The sequence below is a fragment of the Planococcus citri genome, chromosome 4 (assembly GCF_950023065.1).
Source record: "Planococcus citri chromosome 4, ihPlaCitr1.1, whole genome shotgun sequence".
Lineage (NCBI taxonomy): Eukaryota > Metazoa > Arthropoda > Insecta > Hemiptera > Pseudococcidae > Planococcus > Planococcus citri.
Window position 1 is genome coordinate 12,278,277 of NC_088680.1, and position 21,022 is coordinate 12,299,298.

At 34.4% G+C, this 21,022-nt stretch overlaps 1 protein-coding gene across 4 annotated transcripts; it reads right to left on the reverse strand.

Annotated features, from left to right (window-relative positions):
* Positions 1–21: 21 nt before the first annotated feature.
* Positions 22–14,762, reverse strand: LOC135842844 (retinol dehydrogenase 13-like). Of its 4 annotated transcripts, XM_065360503.1 has the most exons (8): positions 14,555–14,762; positions 13,975–14,062; positions 9,467–9,673; positions 9,126–9,329; positions 3,099–3,260; positions 1,056–1,178; positions 593–797; positions 22–456 (listed from the first exon to the last, which is right to left on the reverse strand). In XM_065360503.1, the coding sequence occupies exons 3-8, from the start codon at positions 9,585–9,587 to the stop codon at positions 330–332; spliced, it is 942 nt and encodes a 313-aa protein (XP_065216575.1). In that variant the 5' UTR covers positions 9,588–9,673; positions 13,975–14,062; positions 14,555–14,762; the 3' UTR covers positions 22–329. The 4 variants fall into 4 exon arrangements, with proteins under 4 accessions (XP_065216575.1, XP_065216574.1, XP_065216576.1 ...); XM_065360502.1 differs by lacking the exon at positions 13,975–14,062; XM_065360504.1 differs by lacking the exons at positions 13,975–14,062; positions 14,555–14,762 and adding an exon at positions 13,520–13,625.
* Between the last annotated feature and the right edge of the window lie 6,260 nt (positions 14,763–21,022).

The following is a 21,022-nucleotide window of genomic DNA, read 5'->3' on the forward strand; positions in this document are numbered from 1 at the left end:
CTATATAAATTTCAGCACTGATTTTGCATTATTTACACATTCCTGAATTTTTTATTGTATTTTTTTTAAACAATGAATAGCAAAATGAACACAAAAATTACATATTTTGTGCACTTATACGAGTATCTTTCACAAATGAAATGTTGTGTACAGCATTTTCAACTCTTATTCAACTATAAGTATATTTATCACACACACACAAAAGAAGAAGAAAAAGACGCTAAATAGAATAATGAGTAAAAAAAAATTACATTATTTAAATGGTAAAACGTAATTTTTAAATAATACATAGATTACACAGCAGAGTATTCGCATATATTTCGATCTTTTTAGGTCGATGTACTCGGAAATGGGTTATAATCCTGCAAGTTGACAAGTTTGATACTCTCGTCCCATAATTGTTTAGCTTTTTCGTCAGCTTTTGACCTGAGATGTGCTTTTTTCACGGCGCATTCTCTGAAAATATATAAATAAGTAGGTATACATAAAAAAAAGGGTGAAAAACACGTAGGTACCTATACTCGAATTAATTGGAAGAAAATGAAGAATTGCATACAAGGGAGTGTAAAGTAGGAGGAAAAGGAGTACTTACGCGTAATAAAGGCCAGTTTCGTTGGCGCATTTTTCATCTAGCGAACAATATAATGTGGTTTGGGCGCCTTGAATGGGTGTTTTGATGAATAATCTAGCAATGGGCAAAAGTATAGCTGACAACCAAGGATGGGATTCTTCTATGTGGCGACCTAGTTCTGTATTAATTACGCCTGGGTGAAGCGAGTAAACGTTGACTCCGGTACCTGGAATGAGAATAATAAATCGAAGATGAAACAGATTTTTTGAACCCCTGCATGACTCGACAATTCTGCCACTAAGATTATCTGATTGTTTAATGGTCCAGTATTGTAAAATCAACAATAATTTATTTGATTTTACGACTTCTTTCGGTATCACGAAGCTATTAATTCTTATCAATTTTATTCAATAGCCTCGACGAGTGTTTCTCACCAGCTTATGTTTCAATTGTTTCATATAATTCTTAGAGCCAGTTTACTCACCCTCCAATCTGCGGGCTAATTCGACAGCAAAGTATACGTTTGCTAATTTAGATCGGCAGTATGCGTTGGAAGGCGAATATCCTTTATCTAAATTAATATCATCCAGGTGCATTTTACCATCTCCTGTTGGAAAAACAAAATCATCTATTAGTAAATTTTTCATTCATTTAAATGCAGGTGAAAGTACCTAGATACCACTAAGTAGGTATCTTAATCGGTAATTGTAATGATAATGAAGGAACATTATTTAATTCAACTGAGGAAAAAGTTACACCTCTTTTAATTCTTGTTCTTTTTTGGAAGAGCTTACAAGGAGCATTCTAAATCTCAAAAGACTGATTCAACTCTCCAGTCTAATGATAAATGACCAAAAAATAAATTAAAAAAAAAAATTCTAAAAATAAGGTGAAAATTTGGGATTATTTTTACCTATTTTCAACCCCTCTCACCCTCTCTGAGCGATCTCCTTCCTCGAGGCAAACACTCCAAAAGTAATCAACATAAAAATAGAAAAAATTATCAGATTTTTGAAAAGTAAAAATATTGGAAAATAATCTTTGAAAAATAAAAAAGCTGTTTTACAAAACAACAATGTACTCCTTGAGTGTTTACGATCTAATTTCTAAGAAATTCATATTTATTCGGTACTTAATATTAAAAAGTTCAGCTAAAAAAATTCTTCATTTTTAATTTCCTCTCGTCATTAAACGAACGTTAATTAATTCAATTTTTGTTCAAATGAATAATTAAACCACCCTACGTTGTAATAATTTCCAGAATGAGGAGGGGGGGAATCCCACACTAATGACCTGACTAAGCGACGATTGCACGATGCTGCACATTCTCCTCAGCTTCAATTACGCTCGAAAGCGGACGTTTTTTTCCACCTGACATTGTATTAAGCAATGCAATAGGTACCATTTAAATTCACGGTTGACGGTGTTCAATATTCAATTGTTGGAAACCTGTTGAGTGAATTTTTTCACAAGTCACGTGCTATATCTACATTTTTAACGGATTTGCGTACTCGGTTCAATAGACTCGGAGGAGTGGATTAGTTATTGCAGTCAGATGGTTTGACGTGATTTCAATAATTTTACATTTTATGATTTGGGACTTGTAACCTGTTCTAATTGATAAAATGAAGTCAAACTTGAGGAATGGGATTCTTTTGAGAGCTAGAGTTGACCTCTGGAGTGGGGAGGGTCAAAGTTGAAAATTACAGAGAGGTCATTTTTTTGGAGGGGCATAACATGACCCCAAATGGATGAAAAAGGTCCAAAATCATACCATCGGACAGTACCCTATCTGTGATCAACATATCCAAATTTTAGCTTCCTAGGTCATCCCCACTCCTTTTAAGATGGAAAAAACCGAAAATAGGGACAAAATAAGGGGATTTTTAGCTTAATTCCGCTTTAAATGGGGTGGGGATGACCTAGGAAGCTGAAATTTGGATACGTTGATCACAGATAGGGTACTGCCCGATGGTATGATTTTGATCCCTTTTCATTCATTTGGGGTCATGTTATGCCCCTCCAAAAAAATGACTTCTCTGTAATTTTCAACTTTGACCCTCCCCACTCCAGAGGTCAACTCTAGCTCTCAAAAGAATCCCATTCCCCAAGTTTGACTTCATTTTATCAATTAGAACAGGTTACAAGTCCCAAATCATAAAATGTAAAATTATTGAAATCACTTCACTTTGAGGGATCGTAGCGCCACCCCCTTGAGGCTAGGGAGTTGGTCGATAGCTCATTTGATAGGTATTGTGGAGGAGATGAAATGATCACTGAGCTCATTTTGCTCAAAATTCAATATTTCAGGAGTTCTCGATGAAAAACTGATTTTGGACGGTTTTGATCCACTGTGGGGGGGGGTTAGCTTGTGGGGTAGGGGCGGGGACTTTTAGTATGTTGTTTAGCACACCACCTTAGACAATATTCACCAAAAAAACCTTTGTTTGCAATTATGTTTGGGTTCGCCCATTTTTTTCTGCTATTTGACTGGGCTACTAGGTAAGGAGGAAAATTGAATTTTTACCATATGCGTGAGCCGATGAAGACAAGATGACAATTCGAGCCGGCGCTGATTGTATGATTCGTGGTAGGAGCAACAATGTGAATAGAAAATGTCCCAAATGGTTTGTAGCGAATTGCAATTCGTAGCCGTCTTTCGAAAAGTATTTTGGACACGCCATTATACCTGTGTAAAAAAATGAAAAAACAAATATAATTATTAATACTTACACGATTGAGTTGAGATAGGTACTAGATGAGAGGTCCTATACGATCCTATATCAGTTTACCTCGAAATCGAAATTCGAAGGACAAAGAGATGACTAACATTACCCATTCTTTTATTATTTGTAGGGCTCCTATTGGGGTCATACAAAAATCAAATTAGAGTAAGTAAATTTATTTGCAAAAGTTCGAAGGAGATCCAAAATCAATTAAAAATTTTTAATCAAGTATAATCAACTCTAATAATCTTCATGCAAAATATTATATTTCAAAAAATTTCGGAAAATTTTCAGAGCCAATTTTATCAGACGATTTCTTCAATTTTCAGGAAATTATTGGGGGCCAAAGGGGGGACATTGGAGGGGACCAAATCAAAAAAATGAGCTGAGTTTCATATATGTATAGCGTTCCTAAAACACTAATGAACCATTATTTCAACTCAATTTTTTCAATTTTTAGGAAATTTTGGGAACCATTGGATGGTGGGACAGCCAATATTACGTAAGGTAATAGATGAGGTTCGAATTCAGCACTTTCAAAAACACATAAAAGAAGATGTCACCTAATATTTGACATTTTGAAAATACCACCCCCCCCCCACAATATTACGAAAATGTACATATTATATTTCCTAGGTTTTTTTTAATTTTTAAGTTGTAGCTCCAAAATTAAGCAAGATCTTGAAAATTGAGATTTCAAAAAAAGCAAAAAAACACCCTACCCAATATTAACAATTTTCCTTCCACCCCCTCTTCCCTTCCCCCGCCCCTCTCTCCTCTCCCCCCAAATAATAATTCGAGCAAAAAAGGAGGGACTCAAGTGACAGTCGACAGGTAATTTTTCTTTAGATAGTTTTTGGTGTGTACGAATGCGGATGGAATTTTGAGCTTCTGTGTCCCTTCCTGCCCCGTCCCAGACGTGTTAAAATTCCATTTAAAAAATTGGTTTATCAAAAAAATGGTAAAAAGAGAACTTCACTATAATTTTTTCAAATTCTGAATCATTATATTTTATCAACTTTCAACTTTTTACATTTTTTGCAGCCATGAAAAGTTGAATTTTCACAGCGTAAGTTCAATTTTGAGCATTTCAAAACTTGACCACAAACTTTGAATTTTCTATTCGTGCTCTTTGAAGCTCCGCAAGCAAATAAATAAATCCAGTTCAATCAGTTTTGAGAAATGAATCTTTAAAATTCCGCAAAAAAATCGTAACTGCTAAAAAATTACAAACCCCCTCCTCTCCCCTCCCTCCTGAAACGGAAATAGTGATGGTTTTACAAAACCATCGAGAATTTGAGCAAGAGTGGGGGACTCAACTTCTTATTTGGTTCGAGAGAAGATTTAAAGTACAGAAAATTGAATGAAAATTCTCTCATAAGGGAGCCACTTGAACTTACCTCTCTGACCTCAAAAACACAAGAATCAAAATTTCAATCCTTAAGGTCATTTTTGGATTTGTTGGTAAATTTTTGAAAATTTGAAAAATTAAAAAAGAATTTTGGATTTTTTTCATCATTTTGCCAGAACAATATCATTTCGTTTTCACAATTCATCTCAAAAGTAGTCATTTTGGGGCATATTCTGAACCCTCCAGTAAGTTTTCAATTTTCTATAGAAATTTCAAAATGCTCTGGAATAAGACTAAAACTGAACTTGAGCATTCGTAACTTTGGCTGATACCTTATTGGGATCCTTTTCGATCCTTTCAAGATGTTACAGCAAAATTCCAGTGGTGTCATAGTCCAGGAAAATTAGATGAAAAAAAAGGGTCATTGGGAAAAGTGAGGTAGAAAGCTGAATTTTGGTATACAGGTCCATTTTTTGGTGCTGAACACGAATCCGATGAGTCCCCGGTCGTCCCTGGTGAGCTTTCTCCCCTATTGTGGATCTAAGCCCCCCAAAACCAGTTTTTTGCAATTTTCTCCCCCGCATTGCATTTTAGCGAAAAATGAGGTTAGACACAAGAATCTACGTCAAATTTCCGATCTAGTGACATATCAACTTTTCTTCTACTCTCAAGGGGGTTGGAACCACAACCATTCAAAAAAGGGGGGGTTCCCTGAAAAATACAAAACGTCTATAGGCGCCTAAGAGGGGTGAAATGGTCCCCGACAGCGTTCGAATTGATATTAGCATGAAAAGTGGGTACCATAGAGAAACCTCCGCGCAAAAAATTTTAGATCCACACCCCCTCCCCTTTTTGCGGAACCCTCCTTTTTTGAAATTTCAGTATCACTTTCCTCAGCCCCATTTCAACCGATTTTGAAAATTTTTCTGGAGGTTATGTATATGCTTGATCGGTAACCCCACAAAAATTTTCAACCCCCTCCCCTCATATTTACCCCCCAAAATGGCGTTTTTTTCATTTTTTTAGGCCTATTAACAATCAAGATTGCGAGGTAAAATTTTGTAAACACGTTTTTTGGATGTATTTTTGGCCCCCAAACATCATATACTATATTAGAAAATTTTGCTTTGGTGTGCCGTGGTAAAAACTTGAAATAATGTATCGTAGGGGGGTGGGGGGTGAAATGGCAATTTTGAAAAAAACAACTATTAATGAGTAGGGTATCGTTTTCATATGATTCGATACCGCTGAGCACGAATATGACCTCAGATTTTTTGCTACACTCACCTACCCCTCTCCAGAGCCCCTCAGCCCCCTCAATTTTCACGATTTTCGAAATATAGTTATTTTGATGATGTTGGTGTCGTTTTCATATGATTCGACACCGCTGAGCACGAATACGACCTCCGATTTTTTGCTACACTCACCTACCCCTCTCCAGAGCCCCTCAGCCCCCTCAATTTTCACGATTTCCGAAATATAGTTATTTTGATGATGTTGGTGTCGTTTTCATATGATTCGATAAGTACCGCTGAGCACGAATATGACCTCAGATTTTCTGCTACAATCACCTACCCCTCTCCAGAGTCCCTCAGCCCCCTCATTTTTCACGATTTTCGAAAGAAAATGACGATTACAACTATTCCAGCGACGAAAGTTATACCACAGATGATGACATTAGTGATGATAACGATTAAGTGAATCACAAATTAACATTCTTATTTTTTTTATAAGTATTTCGTTACCATATTTTTTTCTTGTGATTTTTTATGTAGGTAGTCATTGAATTATAAAATACATACTCATACATACTCAAGTTACAGTTAGGTATCATGAATAATATTATTATGCCACATATGCTCCGCATACCTATACAGTCCAGTACACATACAGATTGTTACGTTTTCTGCGTGGAAAAAAATTGAAGGGTCCACCCCCCTCGAGGGGGAGCCATGTGCTGTAGCTCATTCTACGAGAAATTTTATGTACAATAACAATGAACTTATGTAATTTTCCCATAGCAATGAAACCAACATCATCAAAATAACTATATTTCGAAAATCGTGAAAATTGAGGGGGCTGAGGGGCTCTGGAGAGGGGTAGGTGAGTGTAGCAAAAAATCTGAGGTCATATTCGTGCTCAGCGGTATCGAATCATATGAAAACGATACCCTACTCAATACTCATTAATAATTGTTTTTTTCAAAATTGCCATTTCACCCCCCCACCCCCCTACGATACATTATTTCAAGTTTTTACCACGGCACACCAAAGCAAAATTTTCTAATATAGTATATGATGTTTGGGGGCCAAAAATACATCCAAAAAACGTGTTTACAAAATTTTACCTCGCAATCTTGATTGTTAATAGGCCTAAAAAAATGAAAAAAACGCCATTTTGGGGGGTAAATATGAGGGGAGGGGGTTGAAAATTTTTGTGGGGTTACCGATCAAGCATATACATAACCTCCAGAAAAATTTTCAAAATCGGTTGAAATGGGGCTGAGGAAAGTGATACTGAAATTTCAAAAAAGGAGGGTTCCGCAAAAAGGGGAGGGGGTGTGGATCTAAAATTTTTTGCGCGGAGGTTTCTCTATGGTACCCACTTTTCATGCTAATATCAATTCGAACGCTGTCGGGGACCATTTCACCCCTCTTAGGCGCCTATAGACGTTTTGTATTTTTCAGGGAACCCCCCCTTTTTTGAATGGTTGTGGTTCCAACCCCCTTGAGAGTAGAAGAAAAGTTGATATGTCACTAGATCGGAAATTTGACGTAGATTCTTGTGTCTAACCTCATTTTTCGCTAAAATGCAATGCGGGGGAGAAAATTGCAAAAAACTGGTTTTGGGGGGCTTAGATCCACAATAGGGGAGAAAGCTCACCAGGGACGACCGGGGACTCATCGGATTCGTGTTCAGCACCAAAAAATGGACCTGTATACCAAAATTCAGCTTTCTACCTCACTTTTCCCAATGGAATGTTATTTTTCCTGGACTATCAGTTCAAAAAGTAAATTTGTGAATCCGAACAACAAAAACGCATTAAAATGACTGAAAATTACCAAAAAGTTATATTCAAATTGAAAAAACGTCAAATGCAAAACATTTTTTCGCGAAAGATTTTTTGTGACCAAAAATTTGCTTCGAGTCAAAATTGCTAAAAAAAAAAACAATATTTCATCACAATTACCAAAAAAAATTTTTTCATTAGAAAAAATTGCGGAAAAGCCTGTTTTTTTATCAAAATTTTCAAAAAATTTTGTTTTTTTGCAAATCTGCAAAAAACTATTCTTTTTGGTCAAAATTTCCTGACAACTTCGCTTTTTTTTTGTCGCAAAAATCTGTTTCTTTTCTGCCAAAATTGCAACAAAAAAAAACCTATCTCCCTACTTTTTCGTAAATACAGTAAAAAGAACCGATTTTTTAGGTCAAAATTGCCCAAAATACTTGCTTTTCATCAAAAATTGCTAGAAAGTTACGTTTTTTGCCAAAATTGCAAAAATTAACCTTTTTTAGCAAAAATTTTTCCAAAAAATCTTGTACATTTTTGTCGCACAACATCAATTTTTTTTTTCAAAATTTGCATATAAAAAATCAGATTTTTATCAAAATTACCAAAAAATTCAACTTTTTGATAAAATTGCGAAAAATCTCAATTTTTAGCACAAACTGCACAAAAAGCCTATTTTTGGCCAAAAATTCCACAAAAAAATTGTTTTTATCAAAATCAATAAATCTAACGTCGTTTTTGTCCAAATTTTCAAAAAATTTGCTTTTATGCCAAAATTGTCAAAAAACGAGATTTTTGTCAAATTTGATACGAAAAGTCTAGGTAGTTTTTTTTTTCGAAAAAAAATCCCAAAATGACCCATTTTTTCTAGTCATAATTTTCCTAACAGTTCAATTTTTGTTTGCCAAAATTAAAAGAAAAAAATTCTTTATCAAAATTGTAGGGAAGATGGTTCATTTTGTTTTGAGGGGAAAAAATTAAAAATTTGCCACGATAATGATTTTTTTCTAATTTTTTTAAATTTTGAAAAATTCACCAAAAATCAAAAAAGAAATTTTGACGTTTGAAAAAACTTTGTTACGATGATTTTAAACATGCTCTTTAAATCTAACTCGATCTCGTTGAAAAAATCGGAGAATGTCAGTTCAAAGAGATGCCCTGTCTGCATGATGCAATAGTTCTCAACTTTCAATCTATCGTAGGTATTCGTCGCTCGTTCAAATCTTTTTTTGTGTACGAATGACGAAATTCCAAATACCTAAGTGCTTATAAATACTTCGTGGAAATTTTTACTCGCTCGAGTCAAAAAAAAAATACCCAACCTATCTCGTCTATATAGTAAACTACCAATCTCACAAATGGATACCGTTTACCTTTGTTAATTTTCTAAATGGCTCAATTATACTATTCTACATTAATTAATCATCTATTTCTAGTACATAATCGAACAATAATGAAGTTAAATACCGGCGTTGTTTACTAATAAATGAATAGCAGACTGAGTTTCGAGTATTTCAGCGGCGCATTTTCGAACCGATTCCAACGAACCGAGATCCAGCTCTTTGATGATCAATTCTCCTAAATTTGGTAACCCTTGGCACACTTTCTTGATATCTTCTGCAGCTTGTTCGGCCTTTTCGATATTACGACAAGCCATGATCACTTTACCACCTACGCAAATAGTACAATTCAAGTTTTACGTTAGTATAGGAAGTATTTAAAATGGGTTATTGGATACAATCTGTTGCATTATTGTAATGTAAAATGATATTCGTGTACTCGTACATTGTAAGTACTGTTTTTCTTACCTCGTTTATAGAACTCTCGCGCCGTTTCTTTTCCAATACCGGTGTTACATCCTGTAATTACTACCGTTTTGCCGTCCAGTCTTGCTTGACTTCGACACCATTCGCTGAATATCCAACCCATATTGTTCGACGACGATGTACGTTCTTTTATGTGGCGTATTTCTCCAGCAGTAGAATCAGGTGTAAGTAAACAAATGGTAGGTAAACCTTCGCGAAACAAAGTTACATTAATACCAACGGACGTCTTTATCGGTGGAATGTTTCATTAGGTACATAGGTACTAAGGTAAGTCTGTGAATGAATGTACTACGATGAAGAAGTGAGAGTAGGTGATATTTCAATGGGAAGTGATAAGGCGTGATAAGAGTGTGAATGAGTAACTGTTTGTATGTACTCATGGGCTCGAAGGCTATTCGTGTAGGTATCTGAATATTGCTGTAGGAAATGAAATGGGTGGGTACTTATACTATTTTGAACAAGTTAAAATTTCATCATTTTATGTAAATGATAATTGCAATTGCAACATTGTATGTAAAAATGTTTATAATAAAAATGTTTTAAATGTTAAGTATAACGTACAATAAACAGGTAGGTAGGTGAGAAGTTCATGGTTTTTGTGACGTTTTAATTGTTGATGGAAATACGTGGTTTGTGAAGTGCTAAAATTTATCGGTATTTTTTTCTCACGATAAAATTTATGTTGGGAATTTTTTTGTCAGCGCCTATTAAAATTGCAATGTTTTTAAAACATAAAAAAATTTATAATATTTCTACTAAGATTTGACAATTTAAAAAAATTTTAGTTCAAGATTTTCAAAATAAGTTTGAAGAAAACTTGAAATTTCAGAAACTTTCGAATTTTCTAATTTTTAAAAATTTTGGGAATTATTGAAGAGGAGTCTTGTATTCAAAAAGTGAGTTGAGATTCGTAATCAGCTCCTCTAAAAACTCAGCAAACCATAAGTTACACGATTTTTTCAATTTTTTCGAAATATGAGACCCCCCCTCCCACCTTCCTCACTCCTATCCCCCTAAAAAAATCAAAAATCATGTGGCATATCGTTTGTTATGTTTTCAATGGCGCTGATTTCAAATTTCAACTCATTTTTCCAATATAAACCCCTCAAAATCTACTAAATGCCCTTAATTTTGAAAAACTGAAAAATATAAGCAATCTGTGATTTGTGGGATTTTAAAAATGCTCACTTTAAATTTCAATCATTTTTCTGATTCGATCCTCACCTAAAAAATAATTCCAAAAAATCACAACTGAAAAGAATGTTTCTGGTTATTTAAAATTGTAGAATCCATTGAAGAGTGTACGAAGCTTGTATCAAAAAAGTAAGCTGAAATTCGAAATCAGCACCTCTAAAAACCCTGAAAACCATAGGTCACTCGACTTTTTCAATTTTTTTAAAATTTTGGACCCCCCCCCCCACTCTTAATTTGGGCCAACTTCTGAAAAAAATGAAAAATCATGTGACATATCGTTTGTTATGTTTTCGATGGCGCTGATTTCAAATTTCAACTCACTTTTTCAATATAAGCTCCTTGAAATCTACGAAATGCCCTTATAATTTTGAAAAATTGAAAAATTTGTGCAATCTGTGATTTGTGGGATTTCAAAAATGCTCGCTTCAAATTTCAATTAATTTTTCGATTCGATCCTGGCCTAAAAAATAATTCAAAAAAATCACAACTGAAAAGAATTTTTCTGGTCTTTTAAAATTGTGGGATGTGTTACAGAATGTACGAAGCTTGTATCAAAAAAGTAAGTGGAAATTCGAAATCGGCACCTCTAAAAACCCTAAAAACCATAGGTCACTCGACTTTTTTTAATTTTTTAAAATTTTGGACCCCCTCCCCCCTTAATTGGGACAAACTTCTGAAAAAAATTGAAAAATCGTGTGACATATCGTTTGTTATGTTTTTGATGGCGCCAATTTCGAATTTCAATCCATTTTTTCAATATAAGCCCATTGAAATCTACAAAATACCCTTATAATTTTGAAAAACTGAAAAATTTGTGCAATTTTTGTGGTTTGTTGGATTTTAAAAATGCTTACTTCAAATTTCAAATTAATATTTTGATTCGATCCTCGCCCAGCAAATAATTCCAAAAAATCACAACTGAAAAGAATTTTTCTGGTCTTTTAAAATTGTGGGATCCATTGAAGTGTGTACGAAGCTTGTATCAAAAAAGTAAGTTGAAATTCGAAATCAGCACCTCTAAAAACCTTGAAAACCATAGGTCACTCGATTTTTTCAATTTTTTCAAAATTTTGGACCCCTTCCCCTCTTAATTGGGGCCAACTTCTGAAAAAAAAATTGAAAAATCGTGTGACATATCGTTTGTTATGTTTTCGATGACGCTGATTTCAAATTTCAACTCACTTTTTCAATATAAGCCCCTTGGAATCTACAATAAGCCCTTAATTTTGAACAATTAAAACATTTGTGCAGTCTCATAGTTTGTTTGATTTTAAAAATGCTCACTTCGCACTTTGAATCAATTTTTCGATTCGATTTTCTTCCAAAAAATTCAAAAAACCACAACTTTTACGAATTTTTTAATGGGTTTTTAAAATTGTGGGATGTATTGTAGAGCGTACAAGGCTTGAATCAGAATAGTAAGTTGAAATTCGAAATCAGCACCTTTAAAAACCCTGAAAACCATAGGTCACTTGACTTTTTTAATTTTTTTTGAATTTTGGACCCCTCCCCCTTAATTGGAGCCAACTTCTGAGAAAAAAAAATTAAAAATCATGTGACATATCGTTTGTTATGTTTTCGATAGCGCCGAATTCAAATTTCAACTTGTTTTTTCAATAAGAGCTCTCCAAAATTCGCAATACGCACTTGAATTTCAAAAAAATTGAAAAATTTGTGCGTCCTATGGTTTTTTGGGGGTTTTTAGAGATGTTCACTTCAAAATTTTGAATTCACTTTTTAATTCAGTCTCCTTCTTTCCATATCGCCCACGCCTAAAAAAATGTTTATAAATCCTGATGCTCGTGAATTTTTCAATTTTTTAAAGATTTGGGACCTATTTGAGGGACTTGCGAGGCTTTAGTCAAAAAATTAAGATGAAATTCGAAATCAGCATCTCTAAAAACCCAGCAAACCATGTGTCACACGATTTTTAAACATTTTTCAAAATTTGAACATCACCCCCCCACACCACTTCTTATAAGGTCGAATTTTGAAGGGAAAAAATTGAAAAATCATGTGACATATCGTTAGTTATGTTTCCGATGGCGCCAATTTCGAATTTTGACTCGTTTTTTCAATATTCTACCCTTTAAGACTTACATAAGCCTTCTCATTTCAAAAAAAAAAAAAAAATGAAAAATTTGTGCAATCGATGGTTTGTTGAGTTTTCAAAAATGCTCCCTTCCAATTTCGAATTAATTTTTTGATTCGATCCTCTTCTCAAGAATTCAGAAAAATCACAACTCTACGAATTTTTCAATTTTTTTTTAAAATTTGGAAACCTATTGAAGAGCGTGCACAAATACAAAGCTTGTATTAAAAAAATATGGGGTCCATTTTTTCTAAAAAATACAAAACCACGTGACGTATCGTTTGCTTTGTTTTTGGTACCGCAAATTTCAAATTACTACTTGTTTTTCGTGGTAAAAGCTCTCTGAGCTCCACAATAAGTCCTCAAATTTCAAAAAAATTGAAAAATTTGTGAAAATATACGGAAAATATAGAAAATACACAAAAAAAGGTCAAGCAGCAGCTTATAAGTACATTTTTTCAAAATTTCGTGATAATATAACGTCAAAAAGAATCAACAACCGAAACATGAAAATGCATTTAAAATGCATAGGTAAAAATTGCATCCCTGCTTAGCCCACAAGCACTGGAATACGCTTCAACGTAAAATACGTAAATAATAAATCACCGTTATCTATTTTAGATGCACTCGAGTCAATAAAAATACTAAAAAATAAACACTACGATGGTGACGACAGACGAATAGATAAAAATGTTACTCATAATGACTAATTAAACGATGATACAAAATTCAAAAAAAAACATCCTTACTTCGTATCGTCCGGGTTGGCGAAATTATTAAACGATAAATTCACACCTATGTAGACCGCGAATTGCACTGTAAATCTAATGTCAATGTACTGAGCGTGCAACACTCATCTCATCTTTCATGTACCAGCGATACCCCCTACTTTTTGTAGCTCGTTGCAGTGCATAAAATCTAGGTTACCTACTGTTTTGAATCAATTCCCTTTTTCCATTAGTTAGGTAGATACGAGTATTTGTCATGCATCGACGTTAAAATGATAAATTGCAACTTTAGTCGAACCGTGTTACGTCGATTTTACTTTTTTTTATTCATAAACATAATGGAATGAGGCCCAAGGGGGGAGGAATACAAACGTACCAACTACCACCGTGAGGGGGTCGAAACCTATAATGATTTTATTTAAACACGTGTATCTAGAGTGTTACCGTTCGCTCGAAATGAAATGAATGCAACGTACTTCGTTTTATGTAGTGTAAAACTTGGAAGTGTTTCAAAAATCACGAAAATCTGCTGGAGACCGCAGGCTGTTCAGGAACTGTAGGATTCTCAATATTGAATCGAGAAGGCACAAAATTAAAATCAACTTTACCACTTGAAAATACGTATACTGTGATTTTTGTGCTCGTATACTCGTGCAGGGGATATTTTTTCAACGTGTTTTATTATTTCTGTTCGAATCTAATAATTACAAATATTTACCTTGTCTTCGTGTCTACGATAATTTTTAGAATTTGAGTGACACTCAAGTACAAATCGATTAGGTATGTTTTTATTGCGTTATTTGACGACACGACGTTATGTACATATAATTTTTTTTTGTTTTGGTTCAAATTGTCCTAAATTGCTGGAGACATATAAAAAGAATACATAGATGCAAATGCATTCTGAATCTATTTTTAAGACACGTTGTTTCATTGAAAATTGGGGTTTAAGGCCATCTACCTACACAGTTTCATTGTTATCCTTTTTTTTTTTTTTTTTTTTTAATAATTCTATTCATTGGATTAAATATTTAAAATATTCACAATTACTGGTACCTTTGAATGATTGGTTAATAAGTCAAAATTTGACTCTCGATCTTCACAAAAAAAAATTATTTACTCACTAAATCACTTCACCAAAAATAAGGTACACACGTTTTCTCCAAAAAATACGTTTCACTTCATTGTAAACGATCCACGGAATGAAATCTACTGAGAAAAGAAGTGTGATAGGTGTAATATCTAAGTAAGACTAGCCGGTGCCATCATACAGATTACATAACGATAGATACATACAGCGTATTCGAAACACCTAGAAAAAAAAAAAACTTAAAACCTGTTTCACTTGAAGGTTAACAAAAATTATGATCTTAGAAGTGAATTTATTACCTATAGGTAGGTTGAGCCAAAATCCGAATAAGAGGATTTTTTCTACAGGTGTCTGTCGAAATATGTAATTATATTTAAATGGTCTATTTGGGCATTGAAGTACACGAGCATTGAGCGAATCACATACGTGCTTACTGCTTAGTCAGGTTTTTTTTTCATTCATTGATACGTATGCAGTGTTTCATTGTTCTATCCACGTAACCTTAATGAGATGAGTCGAGATAATTTTATTTTAAACGTTTTTCTAGTATGTACGTTCAACAGCGTGTTGATTTGATTGTTTTTCAATTTAAAATCTATTTGATGATTTGCAAAGTTTGATAAATTAATGAGAAAATTAAAGGATTTTTTTTTTTTAAAGAGTCTACTCAGCAACTAGTTTTATTGACTCGAGTTCCAAAATCTCTTGATTGAAAAATTTTGAAAAAAATTTAACGAAAATAAAATACATAAACGTCAAATTTCTGGGAATTTTTGATGCCTAGATCTTTTATGGCGAAAAGGTGGGATTTGATTCGGAGGAAGAGGGAAGAAAAAATGTTAAGATTCAACACTTTCTGCATCGTATGCAGATTTTTCCTCATCAAAATGACCAGAGTGAAATTTCATTTTTACTTTTCTCTGATTTTAGAGACTTTTAAAATTGTTGTTTTGATTTTTTCCTCTTTTTTTTTTAAGTTTTTTGGCGTACTTAATTGTGAGAAAAATTATTTCTGAAGAAATTATTATTTCAACTACACTGTTGAGTTCAAAAATTTTCTAGAAACTCTAGAATTTTTCAGAACTGTACTCCTAATTGATTCGAGCTTTCTAGCTCAACTCAGTAAGATTTTGATAATTTTTTTGAAGAGCAAAAGTAGGATGATGAACAAGATCAAAAAGAAACCAACAAATTAAAAAAAATGAAAACTGGAATAACAACGAATTTTTTATTGTTTTTCCATCACTAAGCCCAAATTAAATTTCATTACCTTCATTTCATATTTTCAACATTTTCTATGTTAGAAAATTTAAAATTCAAGTTTAGATTCTGCGTAAAATTTGAATTTGAATTTTGGAACTCTGGGAAGCCAGATAAGCGGAAAGATAACCTTGAGAGACCAGATATCTGTGTCAATGACCTCAATAGGCCATACGGGAAGACAGGCGACCTTGAGAGTTGAGAAAACAGACATGGGTCAATCACCTTAAGAAACTAGCCAACCGGGTCAATGACCTTAGTATGTCAGACAATCAGACAGACGAACTCTGGACGATAGACTGGTAGGTCAGTAGAGAGCAGACACAGAAGGTCACTAACCTTTTGAGGCCAGGCAGACAAGCACACAACCTTGGAGAACCTGACAGATGAGTTAATGACCTTAATAGACCAGACAGGCAGACAGATGGCCTTGAGAGTTGAGAAACCAAACACGGGTCAATGACCTTAAAAAGCCAGACAGTTGTGTCAATGACTTTGAGAAACCGAAGAGTCAGGTCAATGGCCTTGAGAGGCTTGAGATGTCAGACAATCAGACAGACGACCTCTGGATGATACACCAGTAGGTCAGTAACCTTGATAACAGATCAAGTGGCCTTTTGAGGCCAGGCAGACAAACAGACAACCTTGGAGAACCTGACACATGGGTTAATGACCTTGATAGACCAGACAGACAGACAGACAGACAGACAGACAGACGGCTTTGAGAGTTGAGAGACCAAACATGGGTCAATGACCTTAAAAATTCAGCCAGTTGGGTAGATATACCTTAACCTTAAGAAACCTGAAAGTCAGGTCAATGACCTTGAAATGTCACACAATCAGACAGACGACCTCTGGACAATAGACCGGTATCGGCGGTATCAGTAACCTTGAGAACAGACACGGAAGTTCACTAACTTTTTGAAACCAGGCAGATAAACAGACACCATTGGACAACCTGACAGATGGGTTAATGACCTTGATAAGCCAGACAGGCAGACGGACGGCCTTGAGAGTTGAGAGACCAAACATGGGTCAATGACCTTAAAAGCCAGACAGTTGGGTCAATGACCTTCAAAAACCAGAGAGTCGGTTCAATGACCTTGATATGTCAGAAAATCAGACATACGACCTCTGGACAATAGACCAGTAGGTCAGTAATATTAAGAACAGACAAGTGACCTTTTGAGGCCAGGCAGACAAACAAACAATCTTGGAAAGCCTGACAGATAGGTTAATAACCTTGATAGGCCAAACAGTCGGTTTTTAATTTTTTTTCAAATTTTATCGTTACAGACCATTTTTTAGGTTTTATTAGTCAATTCAAAGTTGGGCAGCTGTTTGTGAATTTTTTGAAGTTTTTGCATGATTTACCTAGGTAAGTAAATGTATTTTATAAATTTTTTCCAAAATATCTCCAAGCAATTTTCATACAATTTTTACTGGTTTTTATTGATTTTACAAAATTTTATGAATGTTTTGACATGTTTTACTTGTTTTTAACAACTTTTTATTTTATAAACAAATTCTTGTAATATTATCAAAATTTTATCAACTTTTGTACTCTTTTCAGCAAATTTTGGACAATTTCCAACTCTTGTTGATATATTTCATCAATTTTAGTCATTTTTGTCAATTTTAATGAAACATTGACCAGACAGACAGACAGATAGACAAACGACCTAGGGAAGCCAGAAAGACGGGTCAATGACCTTAAGAGACCATACCAGCAGACAGGCGATTTTTGGGGGGCTCAGCAGGTGGACAGACAACCTCGATCAGATCTGATCTTTCAAGGTCACTTACCTACCTGGCCTCCCAAGGTTATCGACCTGACCGTCAAACCGTTCAAGGTCATCGACCAGTCTGTTTGACCTCTCAAGGTCACTGACCTAACCGTCTAGCCTCTTGAGGTTGTCTGTCTGCTTGTCTAGCATCCTAAGAGATCCCCCCCCCCCGTTTCAAAATCACAAATTATTTTTTGCAGCTTGCATGACCTTCAAACTGTGAAAATTCAAATCAATTTTTGGAGTTTGTAAGGCCTCCTTTCAAATTGATTTTTTTTTTGAGCTTATACGACCTCCAAATTTTAAGACTAACTAATAATAATCAATAGAGTGAAACTTCTGTCACGACATTCTGAGGGATTGGTCTATACACATTTTTTGAGCATCTATTCGTCTTCGGTTTAAATTTCAAAAACTACATAAATGCAATAATGTTTCATCATACATATTTATTTATTTTATTTATTTTACAATTTAGGTCTCTCCAACAGCGTAGGCCAATTACAGGAGAGACCATTTATAGCTAAGAGATAAAACTAAAAAAAAAAAAAAAAAAAAAAAAAAGAAAACTGAAAAACTGTAGCTTACGAAAAATAAAAGTACATAGAACAAGTGAAAAAAAAAAGCATAATAATAGACCAGCAAGAAACAATAGTGCATCATTAATATACATGAGGAGCTTGGTGACAAAGTTAGACAAACGCCACTGAGGGCGCATACGGAAAGGGACCTAACGACCAAAAAAAAAAAAAAAAAAGTTCTCTGAAATTGTTGTAGGAACCGTTCCTACAACAATTTCAGAGAACTTTTTTTTTTTTTTTGGTCGTTAGGTCCCTTTCCGTATGCGCCCTCAGTGGCGTTTGTCTAACTTTGTCACCAAGCTCCTCACATGTATTAGTTCCTCCCATTGGAAAAATAAAATAATACAAGCGAAAAAAAAAAAAAAAGGAAACAAAAAGTATAAAATCAAATAGAAGAAAAGCAAAAAACAAAAGGAAAAAAAACCCAACAAAGGGCAGACAAAGGGGAAAAAAAAAATCTAGGACATAAAATGGCTCATAAACAGCTCCTACTGCACCCATGCTCCCATTCTCATGCCTTCCCCACCACACGCCTAAAAGCAGACCTACCCATACTATAGATATCGGCATCCGCACATCTACAGAGGAACCCATGATGCTATTCATAGGGGAAACCTTCATCCTAGATGTATTGTAATTGTGTAGGGAGAATATTTTTTTTGCCTAGAGTGGATTTTTGGTGCCCAGAAATTAATTTTTTCCAAAAGGTTGCTGTCTTTTACATTGCAGTGGATGAGATCATATAGGAACATCACTGCAGTTATCTCTCTTCTTTTCACTAATAATTCTACCTCAAATCCATCTAAAAGCTCTTTTTGCGATAGATCATGGGGATAATATTCAAAAGTTTTAAAATATAGGTATTTCAGAAATCTGTTTTGAATCTTTTCAAGCTCTTTTATAAACTTTTTAGTATGAGGGAACCAAATTAGCACACCAAACTCAAGTATAGATCTTATGAATGAGAAGTATAGAACTTTGAGTGTACTTATCCTCTTAAAATGCACCGAATTTCTGACAACAAAATAGGCCATCCTCCTTGCCTTCGCCAAGACAGTATTAGTATGATATTTGAAGGTAAGTCCCACATCTAGATTTATACCCAGGTCCCGAACAGTGGTCAAATGACAAAGTTCTTCCTCATTAACTGTGTAGGTATACTTCAAAACATTTTTTTTCCGAGTGAATGTCATTGTTGCACATTTGGAGATGTTAAGGGACAGTTTATTCTTGTTACTCCATTTCACAAGCCTATCCAAATCTGCTTGAAGACCCTGGCAGTCCTTTATATCTCTGATTTTCCTATATATCTTTACATCATCAGCAAAAAGCTGTATTTCTGAATTATCTATCACCAAAGGTAGGTCATTTATAAACAAAAGAAAGAAAAGGGGACCCAAGTTGGAGCCCTGAGGGACACCTGATGGACAGGGGTAAACTCTGGATATTTTATTTTTATAAGACACATATTGGACTCTACCATCAAGATAAGACCAGAACAATTTACACAAATTTTGAGAGAAGCCAAGTCTAGCTAGTTTTTGAATCAATAAACCATGGTTTACACTATCGAATGCTTTTTTGAAATCAGTATATATTGCATCTACTTGACCACCACCATCGAGGGAACTCAGACTGTATTCAACAAAGTTGACTAAATTTGTGTTGACTGATCTACCTTCAACAAAGCCATGCTGATTTGCTGAAATAATATTCTCAATTTTAGGATATAGTCTGCCATATACCACCATTTCGAAAAGCTTGGAGGGAATAGGGATTAATGAGATTGGCCTATAATTAGTAACTTTCCCTGGTGCCTCTTTTTTTGGAACAGGAATGACCTTTGAGCATTTCCATGCAGTTGGGAATTTACTCTTCTCAATTATCAAATTAAATATATAGGTAAGGGGTTTAATTAAAAATTCTCCTACTCCCTTGTACACATAAGAGGGTACATTATCTGGTCCTATTGAGTGTTTAGTTTTAAGCTTTGAGATAACAGTTTTAAGTTCTCTTTCATTTATATTTCTAATAAGTATTGAGGGACCAGCTCCTGAGAGGGCTGAATCACAGATTGTATCATCAAAATTGGCTAGATCATCACCTGTATAAACTGACTGGAAGAATTCAGCGAATGAATCAGCAATATCATCTCCCTGTCTCTCTACTCCATGCATATCAACTATACTAACACCTGAGTCATTTTTAGAGATCCTCTTTGCATTTATTTCTCTCCAGAAATTTTGGGGATTAACATTATAATTTTGTTCAAGTCTGGAATTATAGTCCTCTAGAGCAATCTTAGTCATGTTTTTAGCTTCCTATAATGAAGTTATTTCAAGTATGATGACTTGATAAAAATTCGATGAAACAAGATTGAGCAATTTCATTCAATTGCTCATTAGGACACAGTTCCTTCAAATATTGCGATTCGCAAACCTCCATACATTCGTGCAGATTTGATAGTCTAGTTAAAATACACAAGGTGTTCCAAAACAAGAATTTTAATACAGAAAATAACTCACCTGAACTGATTCAGGTAGGAAAATCTGCCAAAAATTGCATTGATTTAGGCACCAGAATCATCACGATTATCACGATGCTACAAGAAAAGTTTGTCGACTTTTGCCCTCATTTTTTCGACACATCTTCTTTTTTTCAATCTGCAGTAATATTCTGTAAAAAAAAAAAAAAAAAAATGACACACCTGAATTCCGGAAATTTGAAATTAGGAATATGAGTAAGTAGGTACCTAATCTTATCAATTAACAGTACCAAATCGCATAATTTATGTACATTAGATATA